Here is a 13,302-nt window from a genome sequence, read left to right as displayed (position 1 = left end):
ACATATGTCTTCTCCACAAGTGCACCAATCAGAAAGGAGGGAAAGCAGCTTTCGCCAACCTCCAAAGCAATGTGAAAATGTTGAAGATAAGAAAATTTCAACACAAAGATCGTTCATGCGCGATCTCTTCTTCATCGAAGACTTATTCAATTTCTCGATCAAGGCTCATTGCTATGAAGATTGTGAGGAATGCCTTTCGAAGATCGCTTCGAAGAAATTGGACAAGCAGCAACCATCTTGTCCACAAGCTCCTTGTCTGCACGAGTTGAAACTGCAAACGACACCACAAGCTCCTCGTTCGCACGAGCCTAAAAGGTGACAATAAACGCTCCTTGCCTGCACGAGCTGAAACTGCAAACGGCACCAAACGCTCCTTGCCTGCACGAGCTGAAACTGCAAACGGCACCAAAACGCTCCTGGCCTGCAAGAGCATAAACTGTGTACGGCAAAATCATCATCAAAACCATCACTCATTTGAACTACGTTATGACTTGATCCCTTCTTTGGAAGAGTACGTAGGCAACTTGAAACTTCAAAACTTCAAGTACAGTCACATCAAAATAAATAAATAAATGTTTCATTAAAGAAAGTCAATTTTATTACATCATCAAAAAAAAAAAAAAAAAAAAAAAAAAAAAAGATGGAGCTTTCACAAAGGTTGTTCACGTGAAGCCCCACTACGTGGCAAAACTCTAGAAGCGGAAGGCATCGGAGCAGAAGGCATCGGAGCGGGAGGCATTGAAGATAGAGCATTCGAGGCCTCAATATTGGGTGGAACGCTAGATGACCCAGGAAAAAGGTGCCTCTGGAAATAAGTCGCAAGCCTTTGACGGTCACTTTGAATTCGACCTTCAGATTCTTGCAGCTCATCAAGCTTCCTCTTCATGCCCGTCGAATAGTTATTTGCAAGCACATGCAAACTTCTATTCTCGTACTTAAGCTGTTTGATCTCTTGCTTAAGATTTTCCACCTCTGCCATCAATGATTCCACTTGACGGGATCGAGCAAGCAGGCGTTGGCCCATGTTGGACACAGAGCCCGCACACTGAACACTGAGAGCGAGGGGCTCTTGTACGGCCAACTCATCGGACCGTCCTGAAAGCAGCCTACTATCTTTGGGAGTAAGGAGGTTCCTAGCTACTATCGTAGCTGTTGTTGCATCCGTCATCACAGAGTCTTCACCTGTAAGAGGGCCATTAGAAGATAAAAAAGACGGGCACCATACCTTACCCTGACGCGGCGCACTGCTGAGACTCAAATCTAAGCAAATGTTAGATGGGTTGGCCATTTTTCAAAGGTGTTAAAAGAGAAGGGTCGGATGGAGAAAAAATCTCAAGGGGCTGTTAAAACAAAATACACCGGAGATGATTTTCAGGAATGAGCAACCTTCAAGATGTGCATGTTGGAGGTAATCGATACCTCTATAAAGAGGAGAGGCGACATGACCACCGATTCAAAAATGGAAGAGACACCACTCTTCAAAATCTCAAAAGCCAGATAAAAGGCGTAAGTTAGGCGACGCTTTCTCGGCTTTTCAGAAAACGCGTGCAACTTTGTCAAAAGATCTCTGACAAAGCCGCATCCGCACTACTGTTTGCCATTCAGAAATCAAAGAGGCGCTTGCTCAAAAATCGAAGAAGCATTTGTTCAGAAATCGAAGAGACGCTTGCTCAAAAATCGAAGAAGCGTTTGTTCAGAAATCAAAGAGGTAACACCCTCCGAACCTCAAAAGCTGGGCCGCTTATTCAAGGATCGAAGAGTCATCACTCTCTGAATTTCAAAAGCTGGGCTCTTCCAGATTTGTCATCACCCTTCATATGCAACCCCAGCTTTGCAGAAATCACGGGCAACTTTGTCAAAGATTTCTGACAAAGTTGAGAACGCGTGAATCTTGCTGTTCAATTACCCAACAGTTGTCGACAATGGTAAAGGAACAGTACCACCACTTGCTATTGGGAAATCCCTATATGTGTCAACCTTCATCTTTTATGGCAAGGCAGACCTGCAAAAAAAAAAAATGCCCAACTCTTCCTCACCTCTGAGGGCGCACTCCCAGTAAAGCCTCTCGAAATACTCAATTTTTTTCTTCTTCCCCAAAGAAGATACCAGATGCCTGGAGTACAGATGAGGCAGGAGGAAATGGTAAATCGAAGCATGTGGAGACAAGCACAACAAATATATGTGCTGATTCATTCGCTGCTTCTTCAAAAGCAAAAGTATCTCATATCATCAAGGGCGAAAGCAAAGGTATCTCATATCATGCTTTTTCCCTGTCTTTTCCTTTGCCCTTGTTCTCACCTGCCAAGACAAGGACAGAGAAAGCAATATGTCGGAACCTCTACTCAAACTTGCGCTGCCACCAAGAAGTGAGGGTCCATTCAAATGCAAGGTTTGCATTCAACTCCTGCATCAGAGGACAAATACTACAAGAGAAGATGCTAAACCTGCATAAGGAAATACCACTTCTGCAAAGGGGAGCAAGTAAGGCAAGTGAAAATGATACATTAAAGCATGTGGAGACAAGCAACAACTGCATATGCTGAGCTATCCTCTAACCCTCTTCAATACGAATTGGAGAGATTGAACAAAGAAACAGAAAAAAGGAGTAAAGCTCAGACATTCGGGGGAGACCAAAAGAATCCTGCTGCCCAGTTCAAGAGTAGCACAAAGGAAAATCAACGATTGGAGGAAACCAGAAAATCTTCCAGTCGAACTCAAGATCAAGCATCGATGGCCCTTGAAGAATCCTGCTGCCCAGTTCAAGAGTAGCACAAAGGAAAATCAACGATTGGAGGAAACCAGAAAATCTTCCAGTCGAACTCAAGATCAAGCCTCGATGGCCTTTGAAGAAATTTGCTACCCAGTTCAAGAGTAGCACAAAGGAAAATCAACGATTGGAGGAAACCAGAAAATCTTCCAGTCGAACTCAAGATCAAGCCTCGATGGCCCTTGAAGAATCCTGCGGCCCAGTTCAAGAGTAGCACAAAGGAAAATCAACGATTGGAGGAAACCAGAAAATCTTCCAGTCGAACTCAAGATCAAGCCTCGATAGCCCTTGAAGAATCCTGCTGCCCAGTTCAAGAGTAGCACAAAGGAAAATCAACGATTGGAGGAAACCAGAAAATCTTCCAGTCGAACTCAAGATCAAGCATCGATGGCCCTTGAAGAATCCTGCTGCCCAGTTCAAGAGTAGCACAAAGGAAAATCAACGATTGGAGGAAACCAGAAAATCTTCCAGTCGAACTCAAGATCAAGCCTCGATGGGTGAAGAAATTTGCTGCCCAGTTCAAGAGTAGCACAAAGGAAAATCAACGATTGGAGGAAACCAGAAAATCTTCCAGTCGAACTCAAGATTAAGCCTCAATGGCCCTTGAAGAAATTTACAGCCCAGTTCAAGACTAAGCCTGTGGAAAATCAACGATTGGAGGAAACCAGAAAATCTTCCAGTCGAACTCAAGATCAAGCCTCAATGGCCCTTGAAGAAATTTCCAGCCCAATTCAAGATCAAGCCTCGACGGCCCTTGGGTTGACATCTACATTAAGGGACTTCAAAACGCATCTTCTACACGTGACAAGCACATGTCTACGACGCGCCTTGAAGTGGGGGCATTTGTAGACATCGAAATTTCAGTAAAACAAATGTTCACCAATGCATTAAAGTTTTGACGTGTCAAGGCATACATGGCATACGCCACGTGTTGTACAAATTGTACACATGGCGTGTGACTCAACAAAATAGGAAGAAATACCCTTGAAGGATTAAACAAGTTTTTCCTCTCATTTTGGGCAATGACAAGGCAAGTACATTTCAATCCATTGAGGATCAAAACAAGTTTTTCTTCTCATGTTGGGCAATGACAAGGCAAGCACACTTCAATCCATTACGGATCAAAGCAAGTTTTTCTCATTTGGGCAATGACAAAGCATACACATTTCAAGTTTAAAATGGTATTAAGTGGGAAATTAGGCCATAAGTTACACCACTTCAATTTCAATATTGCATTAAGTGGGAAAATTAGGCAATGGTGCTTGGAAAGGAAAAAAATATTTTGTGGTGGTGATTCATTCTCAAAGCCTATAAATAGGCTTCTCCATCAAGGTATCAAGCATCAACCAATTCACAAATACATTTCTCTACTCCCAAATTGGAAGAGAATTCCCCAAATCCTTGAAGCTTTGAAACTCCAAGGCTTCCAACCATCCAAATTCCCAAGAATTCCGAAGGATCAAGAAAGCTCTCTTCGTTCTTCGTTAAATCCTCTTTCAAGATCAAGCCCCGACGGCCCTTGAAGAAAGTGTTCATCCGTTCATCCTAAGCATAAGCCCCCAACGGCCATTTGGATCAACAACCTCAACAAATCCACACATCCAACCGTTCTTCAAGATCAAGCCCAAAAGCCCTTGAAGATCCGCTCATCCATCAACCTTCAAGATCAAGCCCAAAAGCCCTTGAAGAAATCCACACAACCATTATTCAAGATCAAGCCCCGACAGCCCTTGAAGAAAGTGTTCATCGTTCATCCTAAGATCAAGCCCCAACGGCCCCTTGGATCAACAGCACAAACAAATCCACACATCCAATCGTTCTTCAAGACTAAGCCCAAAAGCCCTTGAAGATCTGCTCATCCATCAACCTTCAAGATCAAGCCCAAAAGCCCTTGAAGAAATCCATACACCCATTCTTCAAGATCAAGCCCAACGCCCCTTGAAGATCCGTTCATCAACTGTTCATCCTTAGATCAAGCCCCGACGGCCCTTTGGATCAACAACTCATCCACAAACCTACACCCTACGAAGATAGAATCAGAGGACCAAATTTGAGAGAAATCGTAACCCCAAAATCATAAACACAAAAATATTATTTTGTACGCGTTATTCTGGTTTCTTGTTTCAAGGAATCTTTCGTGTTCACACTATTAGTCTATTGTCTTTTTGTACGGTGGTCTAGTTTTATTTTGGTAAGAATCTCATTTCCTACTAAAGGGAAGAAGCTAATGTTTATTGATCAAATAATTGTCTACTTTGTCTATCAAAATATTTGAAATACTATTACTTCTTTTGTCGCATCAAATTATTTGATTCAATTCTATTACTTCTATTGTCGCATTAATGAGTAAACAAAAAAAAAAAAGGTGTTATGTGCTTAACACACAAATACATTTTGTTTAAAGAAAAATGACTACATTGTGGGACCCATAAGAAGGTCTCATAATCAGAAGATTCCGATCCAACTGATTGTTTTGTTGCCTTCAAGGATTATCCATGCAAGGAGAGTCCAGTGGACTCTTTAGTCGTCTAATTGTCCTGTAATAAATAGAGGGACAAAGTGCTGCCGATAAACTTATAGGTGATCATGAGGGGAACCGAATAAGTAGATTTTGATTTGAGAACTTATAGTGATGATGCTTGGAGGAGAATTAAAAGATAGACGGAGCTGGTACTGAGACCATATTTTTGCATGGGCCCCACAAGTTGGTCATTTTCATAAAATGAGGACATTGAGATGGTGGAATTATATGATGCATATATCAGAAATTTGATTGTTTTATTGTAGTTTTATTTTTATTTTTTTCCAAAATTTTCCATGATAGACCCTGTAACTAATTGGTTACATGTTAATTACAGTTAATTTTTCATTAGTACTATAACAACGGAAGACATGGTGCAAAACCCAGCATAGTGGTGTTATAGGATTCATACAGCCGACCATTTAACCTAACTGGAGCAATGATCCCTCAACTTTGACCCAATTGGAGTAATGGTCTTTTAACTTTAATCCAATTGTAGCAATGCTCATTCCAACATAACTCATTTTGACGGAATTTTAATAGAGTTAACGAAAAGGGCCATAGCTGCACATTTTGATAAGTCAAGGGATCAATGGTTATGAGTTTTTAGTTTAGGGACCATCACTCGAATTGGGTTAAGGTTAAAATATCGTTGCTACAATTTTCTCTTTATTTAATCATACAGCTAAAAAAGGAGTGTACATAAAGTGAAAAATAATGTGCATAAATCATTTCCCTCACCTTGCTATGTTTATGTTGCGTGAATTGGCATCCTTCCCTCCCTCTGTCCTTTTCTCCGGTCAGCGGTTAACTGAGAATCTAATAGAGACCAAAATTAAAGGGTGTCACTTGCATTGAGTAAAGATTAATGTTATTCATACCATGTTTTTATACCATATTTCTATACCACTTTAGCTGGCATCTAATGTGGATAGCTACATCATTTGAAAAATTTGTAAAACCCAAGGAAAGGAAGGAGAAAGACTCCTTGTACAACACAATCATCATTTAATTAACTAGTTTTTCTTGATTATTAGTTTATTAAATAATGAACTAAATAAAAAAATCTAATTGATTCAAATGATGTGACTGTCTGCATCAAATACCAACTAAGATGGTATAAAAATGTGGTACAAAAATATAGTGTGAATAGCATTACTCTTGAGTAAAAGCAAAGGCATCTAGTTCTTGTTGGTTATGTTGGACAAACACGCTTTCTTTATGATCTTGTTTTCGATAGGCTACAACATGACCCACAATTAATAAAGCACAAAGAACAAACAAACAACCAAAACACCACACATAAAGAAAACGCACGCCATGATCACGAGGAATTATAGTAGTTCGGCTAAAACTGACCTACATTCGCTTTGGTGATTACCGAGTTATTTCACTAGTATGAAAACCCCTTTGGTTTACAAGAAAAATCCCCTTTCCTTTCACAAACCCTAGGTCTTAATATCTCTCACCCCTCACACTCTCTCAAAGTGCTTTACTCTATTGTTCATGTGAATAATCAGCCCCCAACAAGTCTATTTATAGTACAAAGATCAATTGTTACATACCTATTTTCTAATTAAGATTCCTATATTCTAATAAGGCTTCTAGGATTTCTAATCTGAATGGTACAAGCAAACTTAATTCTTTCCTAATTCTTTTTAGACAACAATCTATGCACCTTTAGTTTCCTTAATACAATCCTAAAAAAAAAAAAAGGACACTAACATTGATGAGCTAAATTCTTAATAAGTTCTAGAACCTGCTTTAGCACAATTTTGCCGGTTTAATTTTACGGATAACTCGACCTTAGTTTTATTTGAAACTTACGTTTGGCATGCTTGCCCTATGTAATTTCTTAACTATGCCAAATAAAATTTGAATTGATTTAAATTAAAAAGGTGAGTGATGTCAACACATTTTTTTCAAAGGATGAAAAGAAAAAACAAATCCACAAACAAGCAAACCATGGGCGAATATGTTGAGTGATATATAGAGATTGGTTTTTATCGGCCATTCCCCCAAAAATATAAAGTATGAATTAAAGTAAATCGAATCCCATGATAGTGGCTCGTCTTTCGTAGGGCATCTAATTCTTACTTTTATTACATGACTTGGAATAAAAAAAGAAGCATGGTTCATGCATACACTGCTATTTGATTGGACATGTGAATTAACGTACACTGTACCTTTAAATTAAAATGTATTAATTTTTGCAATATGTAGTGGATTGACCTGTGTTTGTGTTAAGAATGATCTGTGTTAAGAATGAGTGTCATATTAATGAGAAGATGAACATTACATTAGTTAATAAGTGGTTAGAGCTTTTCTTTTCAACGCTTGCATCTCAAATTTTCTAGGTATCAAATTGTATCCAAAATTTCTTTGATCGGTTGTTCTCCCACATTTTAAATAAGGCTAGGGATATATTTGATAAAATGAAGATGCTCAACTCAGCGAGAGATTTTCCAGTGTAACTAGTATACCGGGTTTTTAGTGTGACTAGTACACGGGATGGTGCATTTGGTATCATTATACAAATTGTAGGATATGTGTTAAAAAATTAATCACTTAAAAAATAAAATTTTCTATCACTTATATAAAAACACGTGGTGTACCACTCATGTTCCCGTCACAGTGAAAAATTTCTCTAACTCAAGGGACCAAAACGTCTCTACCATTGTTGGTTTTGACAATTAATTATTAAAAATCCCAGATGATATGAAAGCTCGACGTATTATGCTTCCCTATATGGCTACGCTTCTATATATTGATATTACTTAACTGGCCTTGTAGCCTTTGATATATATTATACATAGACAATTATGGCAAGCAAAACAATCGCTTGCCCTAGTTGCAAGCAATGGGTTCAAATGACGCCGTATGGCACACGGCACCGATGCGTCTGCGGTCATGTACTCACAACTCGCAGTGCTGCTGCAGAAACACAACGAGAAACTAGTGTTCGTGGTCGTGGAGATCACAAAGGTGAGCGTCATAGCTTCCAGAGATGGCAAATTGGTAGGTGTTTTCAAACCAAGGAATCATCATCAAACAATTCTTCTAGTACTAGTAATTCAAGTCGTAATATATAGTTTCAAGCAATCTAGCTTATACAGGGACAGGGACAGGGACGCTGATGTCGTTGCCCTCCTCCTGCTCGGACAAGCCAGTATGCAGTGGATCACGACCAAACAAGCGTGCACTTCTTTGCGGGGTGACATACAAGCAACATAAATACAAGCTCAAAGGCATTTATAATGATGTGAAAAACATGGAAAACTTGCTGACTAAAACCTTCGGTTTTCCTGCCAACTGCATACGCATACTTTCAGGTAATTAATTATTAATTAATTAGCTTTTCTTTATTTGTCAATCGTAATCCTATAACCATTCGCAAAGGGAATTGTTATTGGCACTCTAAAAATCTCATTCTACACTCCAAACTTTCTATATTGAGAAAGAAAAATACACTTGGGAGGAGTTTAGAATGAGATTTTTGGAGTGCCAATAACACTTCCATTCGCAAATTACATGTATAATTATTTCTCAATTAGAAAACATTGGTCTCCAATATTATGTATAAACGTTAAAAGAGAAGCCAATCATAAAAAATGAATCGAGAAAGAAAAAGGGGAAAAAGATGAAGGTAGTGGTTATTTGTGGTGACCCTGCGTTGGCATCAAACCTTTCACATCGCTTGGGGGAGGAAATGTAATGTAGTTTATAAGCTCATATCTGATCTCTCGTAGCAAGATGTTTTTTGGGTATGGAGACCCACGAACAAAACCGTTTAGGCCTTGCTCAAAGCGGATATTATCTTGTTGGAGAGTGGGCTATGACATTATTTGTGCTTTATAAGATAATATGTTTACGTTTTCAATTTACCAATGAATGCAGAAGATGATCCGCGTGACCTAGAGCGGATTCCTACAAAGAAAAATATAGAAAATTCCTTGAAATGGCTTGTGGAGGGATGCCAGCGGGGAGACTCGTTGGTGTTTTACTTCTCGGGGCATGGCTTACGACAGCCTAATTTCAAAGATGATGAGCTTGATGGGTTCGACGAGACCATTTGCCCTGTTGATTTTATGGAAGAGGGAATGATCCTTGACAATGATATTAATGAAACCATTGTTTGGCCACTCGAGGAGGGTGTCACACTTCACGCTATCGTTGATGCTTGTCACAGTGGAACGAATGTTGATCTGGAGCACGTGTATGACCGTAAACTGTGAGTATATTTACTTAGTCTTTAACTTCAAATTTATATGATTACATACGTTCGATCTGTGACATCAAATTTATATATTATGAAAATATAATACCACGTATTATAAATGTGATTAAAGTTTCACAATTTAGTTATCATGGGCATCAAATCCATAGTTGAAGAGTTAATACTGTCCATGCCATAGTAGCATGCAATGTAATCTCACCATAACTCTATAAAAATTCTCCTTCAACTGTGAAAATACGTTTTCTTTTTACGTGTTAATTTGCAGGAATACTTGGAAGGATAATATTCCTCTATCTCGTGCTAGAAAAAGTACAAGGGGTGGGTTAGCGATTTCTCTTAGTGCTTGCGAAGATGATAAAATGGCAATTGATACTACTGTAAGTGATCCCTCTATTATTGTGTTTAAGGAAAATATGATGAAAAGCCAACTTCTGAATGTTTCCAAATTGAAGCTAGATGTTAGTTGGTAAGGAGGGAAAGAAAACCTATCCCTTCTTATCTCCACTAAATGATGGGATTGGAAGGCATACGTTTTCTTTAATAAGGCCTTTCTAAACCGTTCAATAATACAATAACAACAACAAAACCTTATCCTACTAAGTGGGGTCAGTTATTTGAATCTGAGAACGCTATTGGGCTCGGTTTTGCCCAAGTCTCCATTAGCTCTAAGTACTCCACGTCTTTTCTTAAAGTCTATGTCCAAGTCTTCCTAGGTCTTCCTCTAAACTTTTTCCTTTGAGCTTCTTTCTCATAATCGTATTTTCTAACCAGAGCATATGTAGGTCTGCATTTAACATATCTAAACCACGTTCACCGATTTTCTCTCTTCTTATCTTTAGTTGCGGTCCCTCCTACTTTACCTCAGATGTCTGTGTTTTTAATCTTGTCCTTTCTCTTGTGCTCACACATCTAACAAAACATTCTCATATCCGCTACACTCATTTTTGCACGTGTTAATGTTTGACCGTTCAACATTCCTTGTCATAAAGCCTTGCTGGAGTTAAACATTCTCTAAACCGTTCAACATTCCCCCTTTCTTTTTTTACTTCATTTTCATTTGAGCCAATATAATATAGTATTAATCACAAATGCAGGATTTTTCTGGAAAAGTAATGAATGGTGCAATGACATACCTTCTCACTGACACTGTTAGGAAGAAGACCGACGTAACATATGGAGTTTTGCTCGACGAGATGGTAAATTACATTAAAAAGATTAACAGCGAAGGATGTACTAACTCAAGATTCTTGAGGACTGTACTTCGTCGCAAAACCATACAGGTTTGCTTTCACTTCATGCAACATGTTAAATCAAATGGGTTCGATCTTCACTTTTTTTTTCTTACATATAGGTGTACCATATGTGACATGTATGTTGACTACAAAGCTCATTCAGTTCTTATCAAAGTTGATATACCACACAGTTACATCCAGGCTCCGAATCATGAGTGCACATTGTAATAACACTAGTTTTGTTTTGTCAAGAGTATTCTATGTGGAAGGATGAATCTTTAGCATAAGTTCTTAAAAGATGTTGGTCCTCTCCATACAATGCCAATTGGATTGGATGCTTAAATGCATATATCTTACTTCGGTGTAAAAAAAAAAAAAAAAAAAAAATGCATACATCTCACTAGTGTCAAACTAAGAAATTGTCTTAGTTGCTAAATTTACTTAATGTGGTTGTGTGCAGGAACCTATATTGTCATCTTCAGAAATGTTTGATGTTAATTTGAAGAAATTTGTCTTGTAATGACATTTTCTTGGGTGAAGTTCTTGTCGGGAGTTGTGTCTTGAAAGCTAATTTTGTAATATTGAATATTACGTAACAATTTCATTTTAAATAATTAATAATAGGGCAATTTTAATTCATTCTTGAGTTTAGGCTTTTACATTATAGGGGTAATATACTATGAATGAGTTTATATGATTTAAGGTATGAAAATGATGTCCTAAACAAGGTTAGGGCAAAGAGACTTGTATTTTATGGTCACTTCGTCCTTAAACAAAGTTCATAGTTTAGTGAATAGTGACCACCCAAGAAGTTTAAACGTATGGATGGTTACAACATGTTAATAGCTACAAAGTTTCAGGTTGTAGTATGCAAATAGTTCTTAGATCGGATACCTTGTGCTTATAGATATGAACTTTGACTTCACATTAACGCCCCCACTATTGCGCAGGGCCTTATAGTGTGTTGCTTGGGTTCATATGCATGATTATGGAGATATATGAATGCGCAATAAGGGATCTATCACCTTCTAGTAATTGTTCAATAGAAAGAAATATCCCTTGATGTCACTTGAAGATCCATCTCAGAATTCTTCGGCCAAATTACTTGTTGATCAAACTATGTTTATAAGAACTGCTTCAACATGAGATGCATCATGGTGATCAAAGATATTTACACATGTTTTGACATTATTCCATATCACATAAATCTTGATCGGGATATAGATGATAGAAAAATCGAATTGCACTGTAACTACAATCAAGGTTCAAAAAAGTATCATAATTAGTTAACACTCTATCTTATTCGGGTAATCATGAATGCTGATAGGTGCCACTTATGGCTTTTAAAATTAAATTAATTTATTAATTAATTTTATTGCCAGCTATAATAAGAGCCTAAGAGGTCCCATACCTATTATAGTACTAACAACGTTACATGGATGGTGAGAAGATATAATTAATTGTTAATTGTACTGAATTAATTATTTGGATCTATTGAACATGTTCCCCCAGCCATACCAACTGGGTCACAACAAAAAGCATGATCAAAATACTTTTCATAAAACCTTGCCGGACTTATCCAAGGCACTTTGGTTTCCAATAAACCGAAAAAGTCCTGCTCCCTACTACTGCAAATTAAATTTAAGTTATAAAATAAGGCTTACCCAGCCCCCCACGGTTCCACACCACACACTTCATCAGTCTAATTCTTCCAATAACCCACTAGGACCCGCCTCTTCAGCAATCTCCTCACAAAGCCTCTTCCTTGGACTAATTCTTGGACTCAACTGTCCAACTTTTGGCCTTGTACATAGTAGTAGAATCCTCTTCTGCAGCCAACAAGGCAGTAACTAAATTCCCAGAACTTCCACCAGCTTCAACTGCATTCTTCGTCACACTTGACATATTGACCTCCTGGTTTAGTTCATTGCGACAGACATAGCAATCATCATTATCAAAACTCGAGTTATACTTACAATCGTAATTATCCATGCTACACACATTTATATTTTCAAGAGGGTCGATAAAGCAACCAAGACTCTCATCAAGCCATCGACCCTTAGTCTCCCTAATATTAAAGAGATTATATAATAAACCACTAATAATAAAATATTTAGCATTCGAAGAGCTTACCTCCTGCTTACACAAACCAGCACCCAACGTAGCATGGGATGCCAAACAACACTCACAAGCAAGAAAAGCGCGGAGAGAATTCCAAAAAACAAAGTTAATACTCAAACTTTTTGTCAGAATTCTACCCCATCTCAACCAAAACAACAGCAGATTAATCCACGTGACGATGAAACCAGTGCAATCCAAATCTTGCAACAAATCACATATATAGAATCCAACAGACCAAGTATACAGAGACTAATCAATTTTAGGTTGTAGTATGCAAATAGTTCTTAGATCGGATATCTTGTGCTTATATATATGAACTTTGACTTCACCTTAATGCCCTTACTATTGCGTAGGGCCTGATAGTGTGTTGCTTGGGTTCATATGTATGATTATGGAGATATATGAATGCGCAATAAGGGATCTA

At 38.3% G+C, this 13,302-nt stretch overlaps 1 protein-coding gene and 1 long non-coding RNA gene across 10 annotated transcripts; one reads left to right on the top strand and one right to left on the bottom strand.

Annotated features, from left to right (window-relative positions):
- Positions 1–5,660: 5,660 nt before the first annotated feature.
- Positions 5,661–12,876, bottom strand: LOC148697137 (uncharacterized). Its single transcript, XR_015963097.1, has 2 exons — positions 12,422–12,876; positions 5,661–6,107 (listed from the first exon to the last, which is right to left on the bottom strand). It is a non-coding gene; the product is annotated as an uncharacterized LOC148697137 (long non-coding RNA).
- On the top strand, positions 7,937–11,945 carry LOC137725972 (metacaspase-1). 9 transcript variants are annotated; one of them, XM_088694926.1, is made up of 6 exons: positions 7,937–8,306; positions 8,396–8,620; positions 9,186–9,519; positions 9,791–9,902; positions 10,679–10,721; positions 10,877–11,304. In XM_088694926.1, the coding sequence occupies exons 1-6, from the start codon at positions 8,111–8,113 to the stop codon at positions 11,029–11,031; spliced, it is 1,065 nt and encodes a 354-aa protein (XP_088551052.1). In that variant the 5' UTR covers positions 7,937–8,110; the 3' UTR covers positions 11,032–11,304. The 9 variants fall into 9 exon arrangements, 6 of the variants coding, with proteins under 6 accessions (XP_088551052.1, XP_088551048.1, XP_088551047.1 ...); XM_088694922.1 differs by lacking the exon at positions 10,877–11,304 and adding an exon at positions 11,708–11,945 and having other exon boundaries at positions 7,938–8,306; positions 10,620–10,805; XM_088694921.1 differs by having other exon boundaries at positions 7,938–8,306; positions 10,620–10,805; positions 11,218–11,506.
- Positions 12,877–13,302: the final 426 nt, after the last annotated feature.

The sequence above is a fragment of the Pyrus communis genome, chromosome 5 (genome assembly GCF_041283825.1).
Source record: "Pyrus communis isolate YQ-2024b chromosome 5, ASM4128382v1, whole genome shotgun sequence".
Classification (NCBI taxonomy): domain Eukaryota; kingdom Viridiplantae; phylum Streptophyta; class Magnoliopsida; order Rosales; family Rosaceae; genus Pyrus; species Pyrus communis.
This window is presented reverse-complemented; position numbering and strand designations above follow the sequence as displayed.

Excerpts from the sequence above, each read along its gene's own strand:
- LOC137725972 (XM_088694921.1), top strand. The coding sequence starts at position 8,111 with ATGGCAAGCAAAACAATCGCTTGCCCTAGTTGCAAGCAATGGGTTCAA. Across the intron at positions 8,307-8,395 it reads CTTCCAGAGATGGCAAATTG|CTTATACAGGGACAGGGACA; the intron begins GTAGGTGTTTTC and ends CAAGCAATCTAG. Across the intron at positions 9,520-9,790 it reads CACGTGTATGACCGTAAACT|GAATACTTGGAAGGATAATA; the intron begins GTGAGTATATTT and ends GTTAATTTGCAG.